This window comes from Oncorhynchus clarkii, chromosome 4 (assembly GCF_045791955.1).
Source record: "Oncorhynchus clarkii lewisi isolate Uvic-CL-2024 chromosome 4, UVic_Ocla_1.0, whole genome shotgun sequence".
NCBI classification, from domain to species: Eukaryota; Metazoa; Chordata; class Actinopteri; order Salmoniformes; family Salmonidae; genus Oncorhynchus; species Oncorhynchus clarkii.
The window spans coordinates 53,157,456-53,171,310 of NC_092150.1; the positions used below are offsets into that span (position 1 = coordinate 53,157,456).

At 45.6% G+C, this 13,855-nt stretch overlaps 1 protein-coding gene across 4 annotated transcripts in view; it reads left to right on the forward strand.

The window, feature by feature from the left end:
• Positions 1–13,855, forward strand: part of LOC139406940 (MAP/microtubule affinity-regulating kinase 3-like) — a 141,852-nt gene that overhangs the window by 100,880 nt on the left and 27,117 nt on the right. For all 4 annotated transcript variants that reach the window (XR_011634043.1, XM_071150117.1, XM_071150118.1 and 1 more), the window contains exons 9-13: positions 420–539; positions 6,332–6,431; positions 10,311–10,423; positions 10,967–11,120; positions 11,657–11,877. Coding sequence is in view for 3 of the 4 variants with exons in the window: in XM_071150117.1 (XP_071006218.1) it covers positions 420–539; positions 6,332–6,431; positions 10,311–10,423; positions 10,967–11,120; positions 11,657–11,877 (708 nt within the window). In the remaining variant the exon portion in view is untranslated. The remainder of the gene's footprint in view (positions 1–419; positions 540–6,331; positions 6,432–10,310; positions 10,424–10,966; positions 11,121–11,656; positions 11,878–13,855) is intronic.

Sequence of the window (13,855 nt, forward strand, 5' to 3'; positions counted from 1 at the left end):
CTAAACCTCCGACCCTGCCTTTAACCTCTCCTCTCTATCTCCCCCTATAGGAGCTGAGAGAGTGTGTTGTAAGGGGTAAATACCGTATCCCTTTCTACATGTCCACCGACTGACCCCTGACCTCTAAACCTCCGACCCTGCCTTTAACCTCTCCTCTCTATCTCCCCCTATAGGAGCTGAGAGAGCGTGTTGTAAGGGGTAAATACCGTATCCCTTTCTACATGCCCACCGACTGACCCCTGACCTCTAAACCTCCGACCCTGCCTTTAACCTCTCCTCTCTATCTCCCCCTATAGGAGCTAAAAGAGCGTGTTGTAAGGGGTAAATACCGTATCCCTTTCTACATGTCCACCGACTGACCCCTGACCTCTAAACCTCCGACCCTGTCTTTAACCTCTCCTCTCTATCTCCCCCTATAGGAGCTGAGAGAGCGTGTTGTAAGGGGTAAATACCGTATCCCTTTCTACATGTCCACCGACTGTGAAAACCTCCTCAAGCGCTTCTTGGTGCTCAACCCATCCAAGCGTGGTACACTTGAGGTGAGGGAGGATGTCCGAAATGTAAATATGTCTTACGCTTTCTACTTATGTTACTTCGCCGTCCACGGACTCCTTCCTTCTTCACGTCACTCCTGCCTGGTTTCTGTCTGTGTGGAGATGTTTGGGATGCAAGGTTTGAACACAGCACCTTCATGCCCACACGCTGGTACGTGCACATGCTGGTACGTGCATACGCTGGTACGTGCACACGCTGGTACGTGCACACGCTGGTACGTCTATACACACGTCTTCCATCCGATAGAGTAGATTTCCCACTGCTACACACACACACACACACACACACACACACACACACACACACACACACACACACACACCTATCCCTCCCCCATCTACACCATAGGCCTGTCTGTACACTCACTCATCTCCCTGTGCTGAGGAAACAGACATAATTAATTAAACAGCTAAAGGCAGTCCTACCACTCTCATCACGTGTCCCTGTTTATTTATCTAAAACTGACCTTAGATCAGAGTCTAGGAGCATTCTCATCCTATTCTGGGAGCATTCTTTGTGTGTGTCCCTGTGTGTCCGTGTGTATTTATCTAAAACTGACCTTAGATCAGTGTCTAGGGGCAAAAACCTGTTTTTGCTTTGTCAATATGGGGCATTGTGTGTAGATTGATTCGAAAAGTATTCAATCCATTTTAGAATGAGGCTGTAACGTAACAAAAGTCAAGGGTCTGAATATTTTTTGAATGTAGTGTACGTTGTAAAATGTCATTCATAGGCTAGGTTGTAGCAACCTCATGATGGGTATATGGAAAGTTTAAGTATCATGTAGTAGCCTCAGCCTTTCAATTATGTTTTGAGCTGGGTGAATGGAAAATGGATGACAGTCGTCCAATATGCTGTAATAGAAATAAGGTCAAGCGCATAAAACAAATGTATTGTCCTCCCTCATCTGAAACGGAACCGACCGCCACTGTTGTTAATGTAGCAAGGTTGAATCCAAACTGTCCACTAAAATCCTAATTGATTTTGCTTCAATTTATTTAAGTGATCACTGTGCTGTTGCCTATGTGAGGGATTTAAAAATTCATAAACTTCCTTCACGTATTATCATGAAAAGGAATTGGAAGCAGTTTGATATTCAGGGTTTTGTACATGATGTTTTTAACTTTGCCTGGAATAAAGTTGAATTCATCCCTGATGTTGAATTTGCTATTTTTAAAACTTTTTTTACCATAAAGCATTCCAGGAATCATGCAACAAGCATGCCCCTTTCAAACAAAACAGGATTACAGGCAGAGACAGCCCTTGGTTCTCAGATGAACTAGCAATCATAAGGAAATGTAATGCTTTGTGGGCTTAAGGTCTGATTCAGCTGATGATTGGATGGCTTTTAAACGTCTTCGGGAATCAGGTTGTGGCTATGACCCGAAAGCTGAAAGCAGACCACTATCTCAAGTCTACTGCTGATAATCTGAATAATCATTAAACATTTTTGAAAAGTTTAGAGTGCAAAGGAGATGCACAGCTCCCTAAACAACTGCTGGTTGACTCACAGGTGGTAATTGAGAACCTTTATTCTGAACTCTTTTAATCATCATTTTCTTGATGCAGGTTATTTAATAGGGTTAAAGGTCCATATGCACCCCCTGGGAAATTACCTGACACTCCCTCCCCCATTTCTCCTTCACCCAAATCCAGATAGCTGATGTTCTGAAAGAGCTGCAAAATTTGGACCCCTACAAATCAGCTGGGCTAGACAATCTGGACCCTTTCTTTTTTTAAATTATCCGCCGCAATTGTTGCAACTCCTATTACTATCCTGTTCAACCTCTCTTTCGTATCGTCTGAGATCCCTAAAGGTTGGAAAGCTGACGCAGTCATCTCCCTCTTCAAAGGGGGTGACACTCTAGACCCAAACTGTTACAGACCTGTATCTATCCTACCCTGCATTTCTAAAGTCTTCGAAAGCTAAGTTAACAAACAGATCACCAACCATTTTGAATCCCGCCATACCTTCTCCGCTATGCAATCTGGTTTCAGAGCTGGTCATGGGTGCACCTCAGTCACGCTCAAGGTCCTAAACGATATCATAACCGCCATCGATAAGAAACATTACTGTGCAGCCGTATTCATTGACCTGGCCAAGGCTTTCGATTCTGTCAATTCTTATTGGCAGACTTAAAAGCCTTGGTTTCTCAAATGACTGCCTCGTCTGGTTCACCAACTACTTCTCAGATAGAGTTCAGTGTGTCAAATCGGAGGTCCTGTTGTCCGGACCTCTGGCAGTCTCTATGGGGGTGCCACAGAGTTCAATTCTCGGGCCAATTTTTTTTTCGGTATACATCAATGATGTCGCTCTTTCTGCTGGTGATTCTCTGATCCACCTCTACGCAGACGACACCATTCTGTATACTTCTGGCCCATGTTTGGACACTGTGTTAACAAACCTCCAGACAAGCTTCAATGCCATACAGTACTCCTTCCGTGGCCTCCAACTGCTCTTAAATGCAAGCAAAACTAAATGCATGCTCTTCAACCGATCGCTGCCCGCGCATCTAGCATCACTACTCTGGACGGTTCTGACCTAGAATATGTGGACAACTACAAATACCTAGGTGTCTGGCTAGACTGTAAACTCTCCTTCCAGACTCACATTAAGCATCTCCAATCCAAAATTACATCTAAAATTGGCTTTCTATTTCGCAACAGAGCATCCCTTCACTCATGCTGCCAAACATACCCTTGTAAAACTGGCTATCCTTGCCTTCGGCAATGTTATTTACAAAATAGCCTCCAACCCTCTACTCAGCAAATTGGATGTAGTCTATCACAGTGCCATCCATTTTGTCACCAAAGCCCCATATACGACCCACAACTGCGACCTGCACACTCTCGTTGGCTGGCCCTTGCTTCATATTTGTCGCCAAACCCACTGGCTCCAGGTCATCTATACGTTTTTGCTAGGTAAATCCCCGCCTTATCTCAGCTCACTGGTCACCATAGCAGCACCCACCCGTAGCACGCGCTCCAGTAGGTATATTTCACTGGTCAACCCCAAAGTCTACCCCTTTGGCCGCCTTTCCTTCCAGTTCTCTGCTGCCAATGACTGGAACGAACTGCAAAAATCACTGAAGCTGGAGACTTATTTTTCCCTCACTAGCTTTAAGCATCAGCTGTCAGAGCAGTTTACCGATCATTGCACCTGTACATAGCCCATCTGTAAATAGCCCACCCAACTACCTTATCCCCATGTTGTTATTTATTTTCTTTCTCCTTTGCACCCCACTATCTCTACTTGCACATTCATCTCCTGGACATCTATCAATCCAGTGTTTATTTTCAAAATGCAATTATTTCGCCACTATGGCCTATTTATTGCCTTACCTCCCTAATCTTTCTAAATTTTCACACACTGTATATAGATTTTTCTATTGTCTTATTGATTGTTTGTTTGTTTATCCCATGTGTGTTGTTGGCGTCGCACTGCTTTGCATCCTGTTTGCAACAAGGCAATGAAGTAATACAGCTCAAAATGAGGCAAAGCAATTAACAATGTGTTATGTTTGGGGCAAATCCAATACAACACATTACTGAGTACCTCTCTCTGTATTTTCAAGCACAGTGTGTTAAGCCAGATGGTTGTGAGTCGGACACCGTAAAGATCGATTTTAGGTCCCCTTTTTATTATCTATATCAACATCATTGGGAGCCATATTGAGACAGCTGATGTACGTTTTTACGTGGAAGACACTGTTCTCTATTCAAGTGACAGCAGTTTAACTTTGGCTTTTGAAAAAGCTCTAACATCATTCAACAGAATCTGTACAATTTGAAGCTTGTTCTGAAATCTTCATCCTGGAAACCATCCTGACAAGCATGTAATTACTACCTTGGATTGACATTCCATAGAGCAAATCAGAACGTACACATATCTGGGAGTTTGGGTGGATGAGGAGTGGCTTCACCACCCACGTGGAGAACATTGCCAGGAAACTCCAGCTGCGTATACTCCGGCACAAAGCTTGTTTTCCTATGCCACGAGAAAATAGTTTTCTTGTACTTGGACTATGGTCATACTGTTTATGTGACTCAAGACTCGAGCTCTACAATGAAGGCTCTTGGCACTGTATCTTTGCAGCCCTTTGTTTCGTCACCAATCAGAGACGTCTAACTCTCTGTGATCTCTACAGTGCTGTCAGGTGGACATCACTAGCAACATGCAGGCTCAAACACTGGTACATTCTTATTTATAAGGCCATTTTAGGAAAACTGCTTTTTTACCTAGCTCGGAATGAAAACACTAAGATCTCAATCTTGCTTTATGCTCAAAGTCCCAAGAATTTGAACCAAGCATTCGATTCCCTGAAATGGCTGAAGTGAAATGGAACTGAGCCCAACCCTGGCTCCCCCATTCAACTTATCAGATGCTCCCCATTGGAATGGATCCTGGGTCGCGTTCAGGATGTTGCAACGTTCCAGAATATTTCAGATATAAATATATTGTATAGAGTTGACACGATTTCCTCTTGAGAGAGAAGGATTTATTTTTCAATCTGAATGGTATGTAAAGTTCTCTGCTGAATGTGACCCCAGTAAACTACTCTACTGACCGACAGTCCTTCTATAGACCCTCATCCAGAGTTGGGGTGAATTCTATTTCAATTCAGTCAATTCCTGATTTTGAAATGAAATTGGAATTGGTCCCAACCCTGCCCCCCCCATCCCAAATCTGGACCTGGAGGTCCGCCACTCTGCTGGTTTTCATCCTTCCCTTCTAATCAAGGAACTGTTCAGACATGGGACACTAGGGTCGACTTAATGAGGCACCAACGCTTGTTTGTGTTCTCTGTTGAAAAACGTTTTGAAATGTTTTCTGTGGTGTGCCCCAATGAACACATCCTAGGTGAATGGCATCTCGGGCCATTCAGTGAAATTAATCAATCATTTTATTACCAGGAAGAATCTAACACCAGCAGACGTCCAGGCTGTTACTTGAGTAGCAGAGTTGTCAAACAAGCCCATGAGAAAAGAGTTGGCCGAAGCAGAAAGAGACTGGCACAAACAGTGCCTTCGAAAAGTATTCAGATCCCTTCAATTTTTCCACATTTTGCTACGTTACAGCCCTGTTCTAAAATTGGTTAAGTTAAAAAAAAATCCACATCAATCTCCACACAATACCCCATAATGACAAAGTGAAAACTTGTTGCTAAAAAAAACAAGATTGAAAACAGAAATACCTCATTTACATAAGTATTCAGACCCTTTGCTATGAGACTCGTCCTGTTTTTGCTGCCAACAAAGTACTGAGTAAAGGGTCTGAATACTTATGTAAATTAGGTAATTCTGTAAAAAAAAAAATGTAATTAGCAAACATTTCTAAAAACCTGTTTTCGCTTTGTTATTATGGGGTATTGAGGGAAAAAAGAATGTAATCAATTTTAGAATAAGGCTGTAACGAAACAAAATGTAAAGAGGTCTGAATTCTTTCTTAATGCACTGTATTGCCACTATTTTACCCAATCCCAAATCGACCCCTTGCCCCTACCCGTGGGCCCTCGCCATTACCTCACTTGGGTACATCTGAAAAGATGAGATAAGCAATATTATAATGGCCCCTAATTTTGCCTTTTGATAGCTTAGGCTGAAATATTTACAAACTGCTGTATCTATTACAGATCTAAGTGCATAGGCGCACAATGTAGGGGTGAGTGGTTGATTTAGGATTAGGCATCGCTGTTATGAAATTCCACTTCGTTTGGCGGGTAATTGGGCCTCTAGAGCCGAGACTGATGTTTGTGTCTGTCCTTCCCCCTCATAGCAAATCATGAAGGACCGGTGGATAAACGCAGGCCTAGAGGAGAATGAACTGAAGCCATTCATGGAGCCAGAACAGGACATCACAGACCAGAAGAGAATAGGTACATTGACTCCAACACTCCTCTCTCTGTATATATCAGCGGCTCCCAATTTGCTTCCTTACCTTTCAATGTTTTCAGATCTGAACAGGTATAGGTTTAAAGAGTGCAGGGGTGGAGCTTCTACTATATTGCTCACACCTTAGATCTGCATTAAGGAAGGGTTAGGGAGGGAATTGGGGACTGGCTTTACATCTATAAATTTATACACTGTATCATCCTAAATGGCATCCCATTCCCTAAATAATGTACTATGATTGATAGGGCTCTGGTCAAAAGTAGTGCACTATGTAGGGAATAGGGTGCCATTTGGGAGAGTCAATGACTTTATTAAACCAGGGATGGTCATGCCACTTCATGGAGAGTTACTGAGTATACAGGCTTTTGATCCTAACACACCTGATTCAGATGGGTTGGCACATGTATTTAGAGGGAATCGCCCCTTACCCCCTGTGTTAGGGGCTAGCCTTGCATGCTGTGCCCAACGTGAGCCTGGCAGAGCTGTGTTGTTTTCAGACACGAAGGGAGCACATGGTCTAGCACTTCACTTAGACACACACACACCTTAACACACACAGTCATTAAAACACACAGAGTCATTAAAAATTATGCACGACCATGCATTAACACAACCGCACTCAGTAACACAGTCATTATTGAAATACATGTGTGCGTGCGAACACACAAACGCACACAAAGATCCACAAGTCGATACAGTCTGGCAGGCCTTGTTCTTTCCACTCGGACCCCCAGGGCTTGCCCCCTCCCCTACCATGCCCTCTGTCGATGGCAGAATTGATCTCACTCAGCAGTGGGAGAGAGACGAGTGTGTGTCAGAGGATATTCCACAGTCTCAACAACAAGGAAGCCCTGTTTGGTTCCCCACATTATGTACAGTTTATTCACCTTTATTTACAGTCTTCATTTTAGATTTTGTTTTTGGGTTAGGTTATGTCAGTGCTCTGTCAATATGTCTCTAATGTATGCATTAGTATGTTGTTGCTGAACATACAATTTAGCCTTGTGGGATTAATAATGTTTATTCAATTAAATTAATAAGTTAATAAGTTTTAATAAAATTAATACGTTTTGGTTCCCCCTTAACAAATAGGAAATGGCGATGTTCACACGCTCCCAGCCTATTGGTTATTTGCTTTTCTCCTCACATATTTGTTTCTTTATTGAATAGAGGCTGTGAGAGGGAGAGACGGGGAAGTTGAGAGGGTCAGAAGGGTGTGGGCCGGATTCTAGCAGCCCTAACTGCTAGACCACCACAGGCTATTGGGTGTTTTTATTTAAGAAATGTATTTCACTTTTACTTAACTAGGTAGGTTGAGAACAAGTTCTCATTTACAACTGCGACCTGGCCAAGATAAAGATAAAGATAAAGTTGCTGCGGGGGGGCGCAGAGCTGTTGGCCGGGGTTGGGGTAACCAGTTGGAAGCGTGGCCAGCCGTAGCGAAATGCTTCTTGAAATTCTCGATTATTGTGGATTTATCGTTGGTGACAGTGTTTCCTAGCCTCAGAGCAGTGGGCAGCTGGGAGGAGGTGCTCTTATTCTCCATGGACTTTACAGTGTCCCAGAACTTTTTTCAATAAGTGCTACAGGATGCAAATTTCTGTTTGAAAAAGCTAGCCTTGGCTTTTCTAACTGCCTGTGTATATTGGTTCCTAACTTCCCTGAAAAGTTGCATATCGTGGGGACTAATCGAAGATAATGCAGTGCGCCACAGGATGTTTTTGTGCTGGTCAAGGGCAGTCAAGTCTGGGGTGAACCAAGGGCTATATCTGTTCTTAGGTCTACATTTTTTAAAAGTGCCATGCTGATTTAAGATGGTGAGGAAGGCACTTTTGAAGAATAACCAGGCATCCTCTACTGATGGGATGAGGTCAGTAGTATTTTTTCAGGATACCCGGGCCAGGTCGATTATAAAGACCTGCTTGCAGAAGTGTTTTAGGGGGCGTTTGACAATGATGAGGGGTGGTCGGACCCATAACGGATGCAGGCAATGAGGCAGTGATCGCTGTGGTGTATTTAGAGGGCAAGTTAGTCAGGATGATATCATGGGTTTCCCATGTTTACGGATGTGGGGTTGTACCTGGTAGGTTCCTTGCTAATTTGTTTGAGATTGAGGGCATCCGGGGTGTTAAGCATATCCCAGTTTAGGTCACCTAACTGTACGAACTCTGACGATGGATGGGGGGCAATCAATTCACATATGTTGTCCAGGGCACAGCTGGGAGCTGAGGGGGTCTATAACAAGTGGCAACAGTGAGAGATGGATTTTTAAAAGTAGTAGCTCGATCTGTTTGGGCAGAGACCTTGATAGCTTGCAGAGCTCTGTCCTACTATCTCTACAGTAGATTGCAACTCCTCCCCCTTTAGCAGTTCTATCTTGATGGACAATGTTGTAATTGGGGATGGAAATTTCTGAATTTTTGGTGGCCTTCCTAAGCCAGGATTCAGACACGTCAAGGACATCAGAGTTGGCGGAGTGTGCTAAAGCAGTGAATAAAACAAACTTAGGGAGGAGGCTTCTGATGTTAACATGCATGTACCCAAGGCTTTTCCGGTTACTGAAGTCAACAAATGAGAGCGCCTGGGGACACACAGGGCCTGGGTTAACCTCTACATCACCAGAGGAACAGAGGAGGAGTAGAATGAGGGTACAGCTAAAGGCTATAAGAACTGGTCGTCTAGTGCGTTCGGAACAGAGTGAAAGGAGCAGACTTCTGGGCGTGGTAGGATAGATTCAGGGCATAATGCTCAGGCAAGGGCATGGTAGGGTGCGAGAAGAGTGGAGGTAAACCTAGGCATTGAGTGACGATGAGAGAGGCTGCATCTCTGCAAGTGGCAGTTAAACTAGGTGCTGTCTCCGCATGTGTGGGGGGTGGGGCAAGGGAGGTAACTGAGGCATGTAGAGCAGGACTAGGGGCTCCGCAGTAAAACAAAACAATGAGAGCTACCCTAAACAACAGGCATAAAGCAATCACAGGTGTTGATTGGGAGGGCTAAGACAACAACGGGTAAACAGCTAAGACAACAAGAACGGGTAAATGGATGAATGAATGGGCAGAGAGGGTCAGTTAGTTACACACAGGGCCTGAGTTCAAGGCTGGGGCCGACGGATAAACAAAATGAAGTACCGTGGTAATGAACAGTCCAGTAGGCATCAGCTGTGTAGCCGTGGGATCATAGGGTCCAATAAGCAGCAATGGACGAAACAGGGAGCCGCTCGGCAGTCGTCACTACGCTAGGCGAGCGGGAGACACGGCGCTCAGAGAGTTAGCCGGTCGGGGCTAGTAGCTGGGTCCTCACCGACATCAACAACGCAGAGGCCGGTTGAGAGCACATCGGCCAATATACATCAGCAGACCAGTCGTGATGGATCGGCAGGGCTCCGTGTCGATAGAGGGTCCAGGCCAATTGGCAAAAGAGGTATTGTAGTTGGTGTACTTTGTTTGCTAGCAGGGGGAATGGGCCTATCTCAAGGCTAACTGGTGCTTACTTCTGGACAAGGGCGTTAGCCACGATAGCCACTCGGTAGCAGCTAGCTAGCTGCGATGATCCGGTGTAATGGCCCAGAGCTTGCGGCAGGAATCCGGAGATGTAGTGGGGGGAAAAAAGCAGTCCGTTATGCTCAGGGCTGATATTGCGCTGTGCAGACTGGCAGATATTATCTGGGCTAAAACGGCTGGTGTCTGTGTTAAAAGTAAAGACTGCTAGCAGTGGCTAACAATGACTAAATAGCTAGTAGCTAATTACCTGGCTGGCCTCTGAAGGCTAGCTTCTGATGGAGGTTCCAGTTCTAAGGTCTAAAATATCCGTACCACGTTTCGTGAGGCTAATGCCTGTCCTGTCCCACTCCTGATTCCCTGCAGACATCATGGTGGAGATGGGCTACACTCAAGAGGAGGTCACTGAGTCTTTAACCAGGATGAAGTACGATGAGATCACTGCCACCTACCTGCTACTGGGCAGGAAGTCCACAGAGGTAAGGACAGACTGGGCAAAAGTGGCCCAATCCCAAATTGTCCCCCAAGCCCTGCACTGGGCAGATGCTGAGAGGATTTGACCTGTGTAATCAATCTTGTAATAGCTTCACCTTGCCCTCAGATAGGCTCGTGGAAGTTTCACGATATTGCTAAACCAATCAAATCCTCTCAATCTCCACAAGTGTGTAGGGTTAAGGGAACGATTTGGGATTGACCCAGTACCTGGCCATAAATGACCATGTTAGAAAGCACTGGTTCTATCATGTATTGGTTCCTTGCTTTTAGCACCATTTTATTTTTTTTAAATCAAGGTTTAGGGGTATGTAAGTGGTTGAAAGTATACAGGTTTGAAACCAAATGACATACATAATATCTGAAGTGACACAGTCTGTTTGGATGATACCGCCACAGTCACAAATGTCCCTATTTGAAATGCTATGTGAAACATATTGAGTGACTTTTCCAAAGAGCACAGATCCAAAAAATACAGTAAAACTCATATGCAGCGTGATTTAATAGGAAACTTTTCTTCTCTCTCGAAGTTGGAGGCTAGTGACTCCAGCTCTAGCAGTAACTTGTCTCTGGCCAAGGCACGGCCCGCCAGCGAGCACAACAACAACGGCCAGTCTTCTGCCCATCTCAAGACCCAGCGGTCCATCTCCAGCACCCAGAAACAGAGACGCTACAGCGACCAGGGTGAGGGAGAGGGAGCAGAGGGGGCATGGAGAGAGCAGAGGGGGCATGGAGAGAGCAGAGGGGGCATGGAGAGAGGAGAGGGGGAGAGAGAGTGTCTGGGAGAGGGACTGGGAGGGAGGGAGGGACTGGGAGGGAGAGAGGGGATGGGAGGGAGGAGAGGGGCAGGGAGGGGGGAGAGGGGGGAGAGAGGGGCTGGGAGGGAGAGAGGGGCAGGGAGGGAGGAGAGGGGGGAGAGAGGGGCTGGGAGGGAGAGAGGGGCAGGGAGGGAGGAGAGGGGGGAGAGAGGGGCTGGGAGGGAGGAGATAGAGGAGAAAGGGTCTGGGAGGGAGAGAGGGGCTGGGAGGGAGGAGAGGGTGGGAGAGAGGGGCTGGGAGGGAGGGATGGACTGGGAGGAAGATGATGTAAGTGGGACAGGAGGAAAGGAGGTAAAGAGAATATGGGGAAATATAGGAAGATGCATGTGAACCTCCAATGCAGCACAGTTCCCATTCTAACCACACTGATCCCTGTATCTCTCCCTCCCTCCATCCATCCAGCCGGTCCGTCCATCCCCTCGGTGGGCTACCCCAAGAGGAGCCAGACCACCTCGGCCGACAACGGCGACTACAAAGAGGACGAGGGTGCTCAGACCCAGAAGTCTGGTTTGTCGGGTGGACGCAGTGGCGGCGTTGCCCCTGCCAGTCCCTTACTAGGTAATGCCAACAACCCCAACAAGGCCGACATCCCCGACCACAAGAAAGGCTCCACCACACCCACAGTGAGTACAAAGAATATACACATGGAAGATACACTACACTCATTAAAAAAGCATGGACATTATTTGCTGCTATAACAGCCTCCACTCTTTTGGGAAGGCTTTCAACTAGATGTTGGAACATTGCTGTAGGGACTTCCATTCAGCCACAAGCATTGGTGATGTTCGCAGTTGGCTATTCAATTCATCCCAAAGGTGTGCAGGCCAGTCAAGTTCTTCCACACCAATCTCGACAAACCATTTCTGTATGGACCATTGCGTTGTGCATGGGGGCATTGTCATGCTGGAACAGGAAAGGGCCTTCCCCAAACTGTTGCCAAAAAGTTGAAAGCACTGAATCGTCTACAATGACATTGTATACTGTAGCGTTAAGATTTCCTTCCACTGGAACTAAGGGGCCCGAACCATAAAAAACAGCCCCAGACCGTTATTCCTCCTCCACCAAACTTTACAGTTGGCACTATCCATTCGGGCATCCGCCAAACCCAGATTCGTATGTTGGACTGCCAGATGGTGAAGCGTGATTCATCACTCCAGCCATGGGATTTTTATTTTTATTTTACCCTCTTTTTCTCCCCAATTACTATTTTGTCTCATCGCTGCAACTCCCCAACAGACTCAAGTGAGGCAAAGGTCATGTCATGCGTCCTCCGAAACATAACCCGCCAAACCGCACTTCTTAACATCCGCCCGCGCCTAACCCGGAAGCCAGCTGCGCCAATGTGTCGGAGGAAACACCACTCAACTGACAACCAAAGTCCACCTGCAGGCGCCAGGCCCGCCACAAGGAGTCACTAGAGTGCAATTAGCCAAGGAAAGCCCCCCCCCGGCCAAATCCTCCCCTAACCCAGACAGCGCTTTGCCAATTGTGCGCCGCCCTATGGGACTGCCGGTCACGGCGGTTGTGATCCAGCTTGGGATCGAACCCGGGTATGTAATAACGCCTCAAGCACTGTGATGCAGTGCCTTAGACCGCTGCGCCACTCGGCAGGCTGCGCATGGTGATCTTAGGCTTGTGTGTGATTTTCTCGGCCATAGAAATCCATTTCATATAGAGACAGTTTTGAACTCAGTAGTGAGTGTTGCAACTGAGGACAGATGGTTTTTACGTGCTTCAGCACTCGACAGTCCCGTTCTGTGAGCTTGTGTGGCCTACCACTTCGCGGCTGAGAGGTTGTTGCTCCTAGACGTTTCCACTTCACAATAACAGCACTTACAGTTGAACTGGGCAGCTCTAGCAGATGAACTGACTTGTTGGAAAGACGGCATTCTATGACGGTGCCACATTGAAAGTCACTGAGCTCTTCAGTAAGGCCATTCTACTTACAATGTTTGTCTATGGAGATTGCATGACGGTGTGCTCTATTTATACACTATCAGCGGGTGTGGCTGATATAGCCGCATCCACTAATTTAAGGGATGTCTACGTACTTTTCTACGTACTTTTTTTGTCTACGTACACAGTGCATTCGTAAAGTATTCAAACACCTTCACTTTTTCCACAATTTGTTACATTACAACCTTATTCTAAAATGGATTACATTTTTGTTTTTTCTCACCAATCTACACACAATTACCCCATAATGACAAAGCATTTTTGCAAATGTATAAAAAATAGAACCCTTACTTACATACAGTGGCCAACAAAGGGTATATGACAAAGTATTGAGAAACTTTTGTTATTGACCAAATACTTATTTTCCACCATAATTTGCAAATAAATTAAGTAAAAATCCTACAATGTGATTTTCAGGATTTTTTTCTCTCATTTTGTCTGTCATAGTTGAAGTGTACCTATGATGAAAATTACAGGCCTCTCTCATCTTTTTAAGTGGGAGAACTTGCACAATTGGTGGCTGACTAAATACTTTTTTGCCCCACTGTAAGTATTCAGAGCCTTTGCTATGAGACTCAAAATGTATCTCAGGTGCATCCTGTTTCCATTGATCATCCTTGAAATGTTTCTACAACTTGATTGGAG